At 40.2% G+C, this 12,349-nt stretch overlaps 1 protein-coding gene across 1 annotated transcript in view; it reads right to left on the bottom strand.

Annotated features, from left to right (window-relative positions):
* LOC129337363 (sodium channel protein type 5 subunit alpha-like) overlaps window positions 1-12,349 on the bottom strand; it is a 62,522-nt gene that overhangs the window by 30,854 nt on the left and 19,319 nt on the right. The window contains exons 10-14 of the mRNA XM_054990965.1: window positions 10,349-10,543; window positions 7,548-7,730; window positions 4,577-4,679; window positions 2,149-2,378; window positions 206-364 (exon numbers count right to left, since the gene is read on the bottom strand). Of these exons, the coding sequence (XP_054846940.1) occupies window positions 206-364; window positions 2,149-2,378; window positions 4,577-4,679; window positions 7,548-7,730; window positions 10,349-10,543 (870 nt within the window). The remainder of the gene's footprint in view (window positions 1-205; window positions 365-2,148; window positions 2,379-4,576; window positions 4,680-7,547; window positions 7,731-10,348; window positions 10,544-12,349) is intronic.

The following is a 12,349-nucleotide window of genomic DNA, read 5'->3' on the forward strand; positions in this document are numbered from 1 at the left end:
AATTCAAACAGGTATAAATCTCCTCAAGGACTTTATAGCAATCATATACTAATTACAATATCAAATATGTCAATTTGATGGTCACCGACTCATTTTTGCCACATACACAAAGTTAACCCCCCAAAAATAACTTTAGGGAAAGCAGCCTCAAAAGATACACATGGAACATTTATATTTACTTTAATAAAAGATAATTCTTCATTACCAGTCTGAAAAATGCTAGGCGTTTTTTAGTTGTCACGCTTATTATGCCTATGATAGCAGTTAGGAAGTCAAAAACATTCCAAGGGTTCTGAAAATAGTAGTATGGATCAAGTGCAATAATTTTGAGGATCATTTCAATTGTAAAAATGCCTGTGAAAATCTGTAAGAAAGAAATGATATCAGAACAAAAGCAGGAATGTAGCAGATAGTAAATAAAGAAATCTGGCAAGTTATGGCAGCTGTTAAGCTTTGGAATAGAAGGACTGTACAATGTCTTTTTGTATGAAAAATCAAAAAGAGTCCAGTAGCACCTTTAAGACTAACCAACTTTATTGTAGCATAAGCTTTCGAGAATCACAGTTCTCTTCGTCAGATGCAAGTCTTAAAGTCTTAAAGGTGCTACTGGACTCTTTTTGATTTTGCTACTACAGACTAACACGGCTAACTCCTCTGCATTTTTGTATGAAGTTCACCAATATTCCAGAGGGGGCAGTAGAGTGATAAACTAGATAAACTTCAAATCCTTCATCTTGTCTGTTCTATTACTGTCTCTTTGTTTACTCAAGTTGCCACTCTTAGAAACTCCTTGCTTTCTGGCTAGCCCCTTCTCTTTCTGCATCTTTGTCTGACCTCCATGAAAACAAGATGTGACTCAGCATAACATTCAGTTTATATACTGCCCTTCAGGATGACTTAACACCCCTTCAGAGAGGTTTACCAAGTATGTCATTATTATTGCCACAACAATTCCCCTATGAGGTGAGTGGGACTGGGAGAGCTCTTAGAAGCTGTGACTGACCCGAGATCACCCAGCAGGCTTCAAGCGGAGGAGTGGGGAATCAAACCCGGTTTTCCAGATTAGAGTCCCGTGCTCTTAACCTCTACACCAAACTGGCTCTCCAATAACAAAACTGGCTATGTAGGGCCTTAAAAGGTTCAGTACCAGCACTATGAATTGAGCCCAGAAACAGCAGTGCTTCTAGCACAGGATTGATACAATCCCTGTATTCAGCCCCTGAAAGTAGCCTGCCCACCACATTTTGGACCGACAGCTTACTATTAAAGGCCAAACTACAAAAAAAAATTTTTCCCAATGATTCAGGCCCACCTTCCACATGTTAACCTGACTTGGCTGTGTGCTAATAGAAGTGGGGAGACTAGGGTTGCTAAGTCCCCAGATGGGAGGTGGGAGGCCTGGCACCGACCTTGTGATGTCCTCTCACACGTGCGTGCCCCCAGCCTGTATGATGACATCACTTCCTGGAAGTCCACCTGCCACCCTGGGAGTAATCCCACTCTCTGCAGGGAGGGCGAATTGGTCCAGAATTGATCTGAACCAGGCTGCTGAGGACCATGGGAGTGCTGCTGCGCTCTGCAGCAGCCTGATTCATAGACAATTGAAACTGCCCTGTTCCCTTTCTAAAAAGTAGCCTCCTGAACAATATAATTTTACTGAGTTGAATAGGCTCTAGGCAAGAGGAGTGACATTCTACAAGTGAGATGTCACTGCTGAAAAAGCCGTGTCTCTGGTTGACACCTGTCTCACCTCTGCAGGTAGGGGCACAGAGGGCTTGTGAGGAAGAACTTTATTGATGGGCCAAACAGAATGAGAGGAAGTGATCCTTCGAGTACCTTGGTCATACACTATAATTATAACAACTACAACAACATTCCCCTATGAAATCAGAATGCTGTCATCACTGTCATGTGAATTGGAACCCAAACATGGGGAATATCCGTACCATTCTTGGCATTTTTTGTTTGCAACTTTTTTTTAACTTGATATTCAATTTGCTTTGTGGCGGCTTCATTTCAAGTAGGATTATGGGGGAAGGGATGGCATCTCTAGGTACAAAACACACCTTAAAAACATTTTAAAAATCATCCCAGAGATTACTGCTTAGGGTAAATTTCAACTTGCAATTAAATATGGCATTGACTTACCAAGTTTCCCAATTTAATCTGGTCTGGACAGAAGAGCGTGTGCTCTAATGCCATTATCAGGGTGTTCACAATAATGCACAGCGTGATAAAGATTTCAGCAAATGGATTCATTATTATTTTCTTCACCATTTCCTTTACTTGCAACCAGAGTGGGCAACATTTCCAAATGAGATACTTTTGGGCAGCCCGTTTCAGTCCTGGAGGGAATTCAAGCTTTGACTCTTCCCATTCTAAACAGGAGCAGGCACACAGTTATAATCACACCTGCTAGGTCATGAGGTTTGATATTAATTTCATATCCACAATTCTTTTTATGTGTACACATGCATGTAATTTGAAAGTATATGCCATAACCCCCAGGAAAATTAATCAACCTGTACTATCCATTCCTTCCAATCATTTTAAAGATAAGAATAAAAAATAGCTGAGAGATATGATATAGCTATCATGCACAACTGTTTTTAAAAATATGTCTTAAAACCTGTACTACAATCAAGCATCTCATGTAGGGTGACAGAAAAGGTAAACATAGCATTTGATATTTGCTTTCACTTCTTTAGGGTGCTGTAGTAGCATAATCTTGAATTTAAAAACAATGGAATTGCATTAACGGTATTATGCATCACGTATTTCGGAATACATTCATCACTGAATAAGCAAAGCCAGGTTGTTTACAGAAGACCTGAATTCCAAGGAAGAGACAAGAGTATGACAGAAACTGGGGAACTGGCTTCTATTGATACATTTTTCATAAAGGAAAGAACACAATTTAACACAGAATTAAGTACACTTAAGCCCAAGAAAACAAACGGGTTTAAGCATTCTTTATTCTGTGCTGGATTATTGCTGTTACCTGACACCAAAATCTATTATGTATTGAATGTGCCCTTAAAAACTTAGGATATTCTGACTTCTGAATTTTGTATGAATATATGATATACATATATGCTGAAAACTCAGAAATACAGCAATGACAAAAGCCATTTTAAAGGTCATATTCAGATTTCTTCAGTAAATTGCTGGATCCAGACTAATGTTTCTGCAGGCACAACACGTTCTACCCAGGCAGCAAGATTTCCCCTCTTTCCCTCTCCTGCAGCAGCCTGAAATACTCCCCAAAATGGGAGAGAAGACTCCCCCCTGCAAGCAGCATTTTGGGGGCATTTGGGGCTGCAATAGGAGAGGTGAATGTCATGGATATGGCCAGAAATATAGGGAAACATTTGCTGGACTTGACCACAAGGATCATGAAGGATGTTTCTGCACATCACAGACAAAGCTAGCCTAGCCTCTCGGGTAAACATGCCAAAAAGGGAGTTTAGCGACCCAAATAGAATAGCCTTGGAGAGCGTCAAGAAACAAAGGAGTGACACAATCATATGGCCTTTTGTAGTTTAGAAATTATCTAACCCATAATCAAGGTGCAGAAGCATCTCAGAATGTCCAACTTGACACAAGCGGTTATAATTCAAACACTGGTTATATTGGTTGAGGGCCAACAGATATATATGTGAAACCTGTAATCAGTATTTTAAAAAATAATTTTTTATGATAAAAAGTAGCAAGGATGAATTAACAGCTTTGAAAATATTCAGCTACATGGTGTGTGAAGTTAACATAATTAATCAGCCAAGAATGTACACCCTTATTAAGTGGAACAGCTACCTATAGTTGGGAGATTAGTGTAAAAACCTATAAATACAGGAAGCTGAATTGATTGGCAGCTTCTTCAAAGGGGCTCCTTGTTTGTGGCCTACTAACTTTGGGTAAGACGTTTTCAGGGACACACGCAATTATCCTCATTTACTTATCTGTGGCTGATTCCGCACATGTTGGATAATGCACTTCCAATCCTCTTTATAGATCATTTGGAACGGATTTTTTTGTGTGCGGAACGATTGATAAAGTGCATTGAAAGTGCATTATCTGGTTGTGCGGAATGTGCCTATGTAGCAGTAACAGTTGGTATAATTTTCTACTGAGTTAGTCAGTGTTAAATATGCAAAATAGTTAAGCTTTAACAAAGGATTAAAATGGAAGCAAAGATTCTCTAATAGTATCACTTGTGTACTATACCCTTAACGAACCTTAAATGTTGTTGAGGTGTACCTCTAGCCAGAAATTAAGTGTCCAGATATAAGAAAGCTAACTAGATGCCTAGTGTTTCTTGAGTGCATGTCTATCTATGAACCAGGCCTGACCAAAGTCAACCAGAAGAGAAGGCAGTAATATTGTGCTCTGCGAGCAGAACTTCTTGCACACATGGAAACATTGGTTTGGAACCAAGCCAAAGATTTCTGAAGATATGAACCAAGGGTTTCTAGATGAGCCAGTTATTCTCCCCTTGTATACACTATGACATTTTAAAAGAATGCTACTCTGGATAATTTCATTTTTACAACCCAACTAAACAAACAGATGAACTTACCCATACTTTTGCTGAGGATATTTGCTGCACTCGTTAACTTTTGTCTTTGAAATGGATTATTAGCTATGTCAGCTGGCAGGTTATAAGACATTAATATTTCCTTCTTTGGAGGTAGAAAACAATTCAAAAGTGAATGTTTGAAGTGATTCTACTACATCTCTATCCATTTACGTAACACCGCCCCCCCATAAGCAGAGAGGGAAAAACGCCCCCTAAAGATGTCTAACAGGAAAGCTGATTAATGCCATCTCAAAATAGCAAGCAGCAGAATTCAGTATATATTTCTGATGTAGTAGAACTGCTAGGAGACATGGCCTGGATCCAAAGATCTGCTTGCATAAGCTAAAGGACTATCATCTGGAACTTTTTTGTTAGTCCCCCACCCCATTTCCTCATAACCAGCCATAACCTAAAAAGCTGCACCTGAGATCTTTGGGACTTACAAGAAATATATGGCGGGCTTCAGCTGGGGATGTTGGAATTCCCAGTCCTTCCTCTCTCATCCATACATTAACAGATCTGCCACCACTCAGGCAAGTAGATTTGTGGACCCAGGCCAGGATGCTGGATTAGTCATTATTTTATACAATACAAAAATCTGAACTATTTTTAGTATGATTAATGAAATCTGTCATAGGAAACAGTGTGCCTTTTGAACCAAACGCATACATTGTAAGGGAAAACATGTAAAGCAATATACAAAGTAAGCTGAAAAGGACAGATATTCCTTGCAAGAAATGAATTAATTGCTTCTGCAGCAAGTTGTGAGAGAGAGAAAAGAAAATTCTTACCTGATAAGCTACAGAATCCTATGCATTTTAATCAGAAGTGAGCCCCTATGTTCAATGAGACTTACTCCCAAGAAGTGTGCATGGGACTGCAGCCTAATTCCTGTTCTTCTCCAAGATAGGAGGTCATTCTATATAGGGTTAGATTTTCTAGATCTAGAAGGCAGCACAGAGCTGATTTGTTTGGGAGGTGGGACCTCCCTTTGACTGCCAAAATACTACCTTACAGGAACCTTCATGAAAAACTATAAAGAAAACTGGAAAAACATGAAATTGATGAGAAATCTACCCTAGCACCAGAAGGAAGGCAGGAAAATCTGTCCTGATAAGTAAAATAAGAAAACCTGAACACTGAAATATGTCTTATACAGATTTAAACCACCTGGAAAATGCATTATATTCATTACACTCAAATGGACCACCTGACTTCCTGTCCATGAGAAGAAAAGAAATCCATCAGGTAAGAATTTGATAGAATTTTACAAATGTTGCTAAGTAGTACACTTTTTAAAAAACTGATACATTTTAAAGGCATGAATCAACTGTTGTCTAATTACAGCAGTAGTGGAGTCCTCAGGGCTTAAGTGTTCCCTGAAGTTCAAAGACTAGACATACAAATTTCCTTTAATGGGGCTCTCTTCCAGTAGACAGCTGAACCACCTACTCCCGGGCTGAATGAGCAGTGATACATTATTTTTATTTATTTACAGTTAATTTACAGTCTGCCTTTCTCACTGAGGTATTGGCAATTCAGGGTCTGATTAGACATTAAATACAAATTGGGTTGGTGGAATCCAAACCCAACCCACATTTAGTGTATGGCACACCACTCGTCTTAAAAATAGTGTGCACACACAGCACTTTAGCTCCCAAATGTGGTGTGACGGTAGGAGGGGCTTCATCATTTCCTTCTTTCCACCCCACACTCTTTCGCTAGCAGAAGGCGATCATGGGGAGTAAACTGTATTTTACTGCCATTTCTACTTGCAGTAAGACCAACAGACCACCTCCCACACCCTTTTGCAGCTAGTGAAAGTGCACAGGAAAATGTGGTCACACTGAAGCCCCTCCTCCCTCTGGGCAGCACTTCCAAAACACAGGAAGCAATGGAGCGGTTTGAAAGGTGAATTTCCCAAGCATACACATGACTGCGAGTCTGGTTGTGTCACATGTATTGTGGAAGTGGGTCTCCAGTGAGTGTGCAGACAGGATGTCCCATCTTGTCTTCCCTAAGATACTAAAGAAGACAGCTGAGACCTGAGGAGCTATTTGCCTTGTTGGGTACTAATATGGGCACCCAAATGGGGCAAACAGCTTCATAGGGATGTTTGAGGTTCAGAAAATTTCACTGGGGAAGCAAGGCTTAGACCCCTCTTTCCATTGCACTATTAAGTCCTGATCAGAATTGGAACCCTGCATGCCTATTTATTAAAAAAATTGCTTGACGCTTCATTCATCATCACATCTGGTTTGGCCCCAAAAAGCAGTTAGGATCAGGAGTTGCGTGGTGGTCTTTAAGAACAATCACATCCAGAATATGTTTGGCATTAACAGTAGCAGCAGGCTGAAGTCAATCAACCCCCAAAACTAAGGAGTGCTGCTGACTTCCTAAAGGAGAATATAAAGGAGACTTCACAATGTAAATGATGGTGGTGGTCTACTGCTTAAGTAATAATATTTATTGCATTTATTGGGCAATATTTGAAAGTTGACATGTAATAGTGTTCAGAATTTTTCATGATTTAGTAGCTGGCCTGCAACAGGGCTCACTATTTGCAGAAGGTGTTTAGTAGCTTTCAGACACTGAACATTGTTGTGCAATTCACATGATGTAGATTTCAAGGACTGTCAAGTAATCCTACTTCCAAATGCTGGCTTTTGTACAAACTTTACTCCATCATTTAATCAAAGGTGCAATGTATCTTTAAATGAGTTTAAAAAACAGAACAATAGAATTCTAATAAAACGTAGATATGGAAAATCTTTATTGTGAAAGTCAAATAAATGTTGATTTTTTTTTAGTTTTTTCAGTTCTAAAAATGGAAAGTTCTTACATTAGTAGCTCTTTTAAACACCCTCTACATCCAGCTTGGCCCTTAGATCAACTTTAGTGAAAAATACTGATCCATGTTGCACTTTCTGCTAAGTGTTGTATATAAAACTGAGTGCCTCCTAAAACTTACTAGCTCCTTTTGAGTTTTATCAGGTGTTGAATAAAACATAGTTTCATCCTCTCCGTAAGTTTTGGGCTTTTTCTTTTTGAATTTCTTTTTCTTCTTGCTTTTTTGTTCCTTTTTATTGGATTCTATCTCTGGCATTTGCATGTTTTCATCAGACGATACCTCATACTTTCGGGCAGCTGATTCCTGAAACAAATACTCCATATGTAAAAAAGTAAGTACCTTATTAGTAAGGAAGATGAAGAAACACTTGTTTTTCACTACAGGAGGGCAGATGGAGTGGGGAGAAGTGGTTTTCAAGACTCACCTTGCCATTTTTGTCTGAATGACATGGCATATATTTTCCAATTATTGCAACCAATGTGTGTTTATGTGCTATCAAGTCACTTCTGACTTAGGGCAACCCTATGAGCTAATGACTTCCAAAATGTCCTATTATTAGCAGCTTTGCTCAGGTCTTGCAAACTGTATATGTATATAAAAATGGGAAATCTTATTACACAATTTGTCACTTTTGGGACTAGAGGTACCCCAAAGAACCCCCAAAGAGCCTTTGGTTTACTTATAAAGTATATGAATCCAGATAAGACAGAGATGGTAGTGATTGATAATATCTCAAACAAAGTCTTATTTAAAGGACACTGCCATGGAAGCTCACTGGGTGACCTTAGGCCAGTCATACCCTCTCTGCCTAACATACTTCACAGGCTGTTGTGAAGTTAAAATGGAGGAGAGGAGAATAATATAAGCCACTTTGGGTTTCTGCTGGGGAGCAAGGAGGGCTGAATGAATGAATGAAATTGCAAAAGATATTGAAACAAGCCTTTTAAAAGGCCAAGAATATGGATTGGGTTGTTATGCTGACACCAAAAAGTAAGCAAAGTAGAACAAGAAAAACAAGTGGAATGGTTATGCCGCTCACATATGATGATGATGGTGATGATGATGATAGATTTATATACCGTCCTTCAGAATGACTTAACACCCACTCAGAGTAGTTTACAAAGTATGTCATTATTATCCCCTCAACGATCACCCTGTAAGGTGGGTAGGACTGAGAGAGTTCTGAGAAGCTATGACAGACTGAAGGTCCGGCTGGCTTCAAGTGGAGGAGTGAGGAATCAAACCCGGTTCTCCAGATTAGAGTCTTGCGCTCTTAACCACTACACCAAGCTGACTCTCATAGATTGTATGGACAGGTGAGGAGATTATCAGTAAATATTGGTTCTTATTGTCAGATATTCTTAGTCGTGGCTCAAAACCTATATTTATTTTTAAATGTTCCAAGAATATTCAGGATATGCTAAAGCACATCAGGATAACAACATCCATCTCAACACCAGCATCTCTCACAAGGAGTTATTCCTAAGGGTAATTTTCCCTATGGACACTGTAGTGTTTGTATTAACTGTTTGAAGGTACAATCTTTTTTAAAAATGGATTTTGTTTTTAAAATGTTTCTGTTGAACTATGGTGACCTTTAAGTCCTTGATGGAATGCCCTGGTAGACTGAAGTGTTCTCCTACTGGTTTTTGGATATTGCCATTTTTTATGTCAGATGGCAAAAATGGCAACATCCAGAAACCAGTAGGAGAACACTTCAGTCTACCAGGACATTCCATCAAGGACTTAAAGGTCACCACAGTTGAACAGAAACATTGCAAAAACAAAATCCAATGGGGAGCTCCTGAATTGAGATTTATATGTAAATTTGACTCAGTCAGACTTGAATTGAATAGACACTCTGGACAGTTATCTCATTACCAGAAGTAACTGCCTTCAGGCATCCCATTCAGATTCAGCAATGGAGGGAAGGGGGTCACACCCAGCCTGGATTGTGCACTCCACCTCTTTCATGACTTTTGCAACTGATTTGCATTTGCATGGCCCTCACTCCCTGCACCTTCTCTCCCCTTCCCTCCCCACCTATATATCTCTGGCTAGTTTCTTCATACCTTCCATGCATCTGATGAAGAGAGCTGTGGTTCTCGAAAGCTTATGCTACAATAAAGTTGGTTAGTCTTAAAGGTGCTACTGGACTCTTTACTATTTTTTGACTTAATTGTTTGTAAGAACTGGCTGTTTGTTTACAGAATTGTATGAAATCTAATCTACTGTATACAATCTTTTCTATGTTGACTGAAAAGTACAAAATATAGGTGCTGTTGCTTTCCTGTATACATTCAGTTACCAAATTGCCTCAAGGGTAATTGCTAAATAAACCTTTTTACTTCTATGATCACCAAGTTTAAATGCCTTGAGTTATTTCTCAGACTTGAAGTGAAATGGGGAAATCTACAATTGGCTAAGGGTGTTAGTTTATTTCCCCCATTAGTTATACTCAGATCTTAATATTTGCAATTTATTTGATTGAAAATTTCTTAGTTTTTTTAAAAAAACTTATTAATTTTGTTTTTTCCAACAATAAAAACATAACAGTTTAAACAACCACCAAAATTATAGTTTTAATTATTATTTACTTCATTTATAGATTGCCTTTTCCCACAATGGGGACCTGAAGTGGTTCACATTGTTCTCCTCTCCTCCATTTTATCCTCACAACAACCCTGTAAGGCAGGTTAGATAAGAGAGTGTGATTGTCCTCCAAGGTGATGCAGCAACCTTCCATGGCAAAGCGGGGATTCAAACCTGGGTCTCCCAGATCCTAGTTTGACACTCTAACCACTCCACCACACTGGCTCAGGCTGCGGCTTAAACAATACTATACATGTTCTTTTCATTATTAGAACAGCAACAAAATAAAATAAATTGTACTTAGTATATATAATAATACTTTTACAGACCTGTTCTTTCCGTAGTATTTCTTTTGCTTCCTGAAGTAACAATTCCCTTGCCTTTGTATGTGCAAGCGTCGCTTTGTTTTGCTCCTCATATGCCATTATTACAACAGCCAAGATTAAATTAAAGAGATAAAATGAGCACATAAAGATGACTACCACAAAAAACAAGCTGAAGCTTTTCCCCGATGATCTGATAACCTGTAGGAACAAATAACCTGAGTCAGTTTCTCACAGGTTCCAATAGCAGTATTGAAACAAAATTCATATGTGCATACTGTGGGAGAAATTCCAAACCACAATACAATCTTTTCTTTGACCAAAGACAGGTATTCCTGCATACGAGGAAAGACAGGTTGCTTACCTGTACCTGTTGTTCTTCGTGTGGTCATCTGTACACTGATGAGTTTTGTGCAAAGCAACAATTTAAAAGCTCCTAGAGTAAGCTGTTAGAGGTGAAGTCCCTGGTATGATACCATCTCCTCTTCCCCACAGGTAAAAGCACCCAGCAGAAACTGAGGGAGCCACTTGGAACACTTTTGTACCTCTTTTGGCCCCAGCACAAGAACCTTGTTGTCAGCAATTATGGGGCCAGAAAGAGTCCAAGGGAATCATGCTGAGCTCCATTTTTAAATTCCTTATGTCAGCCCAGAAATGGGAGAAGCACCCGGTGACCCCAGCACTAGTTCTTTGCTCAAACGAGACAAGGTGATACGTTGTGCACCATATCAAGCAGAAAGGCTTTCTATTTAGAAAGATTTCATTGTCTCTGCTAGGCCATTCCAAAGAGAGCAAGGCAAACCAACAGAAAGGATGGTGACAGTTTTGCCCACTGCCCTCTCTCCCTCCAGAGCTTTGCGAAGCCAAGTCCAGGTGTGTGTGGCTTCTCTCTCGCTTAGACAGCCTGCCTCGTCTCAGTCCCAGAGTATAAGTGCCAAGGCAGGGCTGGTGGTGGCTGCCCAGTGGTGGCTTTCACTGCTCTCCAAGCCTCACAACCTGAGACAGACCCCAATCATGACAAGGAAGGAATGGCTAGCTCTGCAGGGCAGAGGGGCGAATGGCTCCTTTGGATACTGTGGTGGCATTTGGCTGTGCTTTGAGCCCTGGGGGAATTCCATGGCACTCCTCTAACAGACAACAATGAAACCCGAGATGTTAGATGAGTGAAAGGCTCAAATCAGCAGTAGTGGGCCTTCTCAGTAAGATTATTCATGTTACTGGTGTCCTTTGGGTAAAAACAGCGCCATTTATTTTCCTTGTGCTGCATTCACTAACAACTTGTATGGATTTTAGCTCTTGTGGGCTGCAGAAGAGGGGAGTTAACACAGCCAGTGGGAATTCAGGTTAAGAATCCATACTCCTTGCCCTTCATTAAATGGTTACTGTGATAAATTTCAACTCACAGCCTTCATTTAATAAAGGGCAAGGAGTATGGACTCTCACCAGCTGTATAACCCTCTTTTCCTTCTGCAGCTGAAGTCTTGCGCATGTTTACCTCACTGAATGCAACAGGACTTACTTATGAGTAAACATAACCGGACTATGATGCCATGGGATCTCTAATCTTTCTTGCTTTCCATGTTCCCAGCAGTTGGACACAAGGCATGAGAACACCTTATTATTTCAGCATTATGCTAGCTACTTAATTGATTTCTTAAACAACATGGCTTTATGGGCTTTGCTGTGCCTTTCAAACCAGGCTCCTTGCAAGAAAAGCTGAAGGGTCATGGCAAGGAACAGTATCCTAAAGTTCCTGGAGCATTCACACCCTGAAGATACAAAACAAGGCTGTGTGGGGGTGGGCTGGCACTCAGGCCTCTGAGAAAAGGCAGACCATAGAATTTGGGCTTTTTGCTGCCCTGCAAATCCGTGGGGCCAAGGGGGAGGGGTTTGGGGTAGCACCCTGGTCCTCCTCCTCTTCTCCTTCCTCCGCTGGAGGGGGATTTCCCCCCTCTATACCTCAGAGGTTTCAGGCTGGGAGGGAATGATGTTCTGGCTCACCTGGTT

The sequence above is a fragment of the Eublepharis macularius genome, chromosome 11 (assembly GCF_028583425.1).
Source record: "Eublepharis macularius isolate TG4126 chromosome 11, MPM_Emac_v1.0, whole genome shotgun sequence".
Taxonomy (NCBI): domain Eukaryota; kingdom Metazoa; phylum Chordata; class Lepidosauria; order Squamata; family Eublepharidae; genus Eublepharis; species Eublepharis macularius.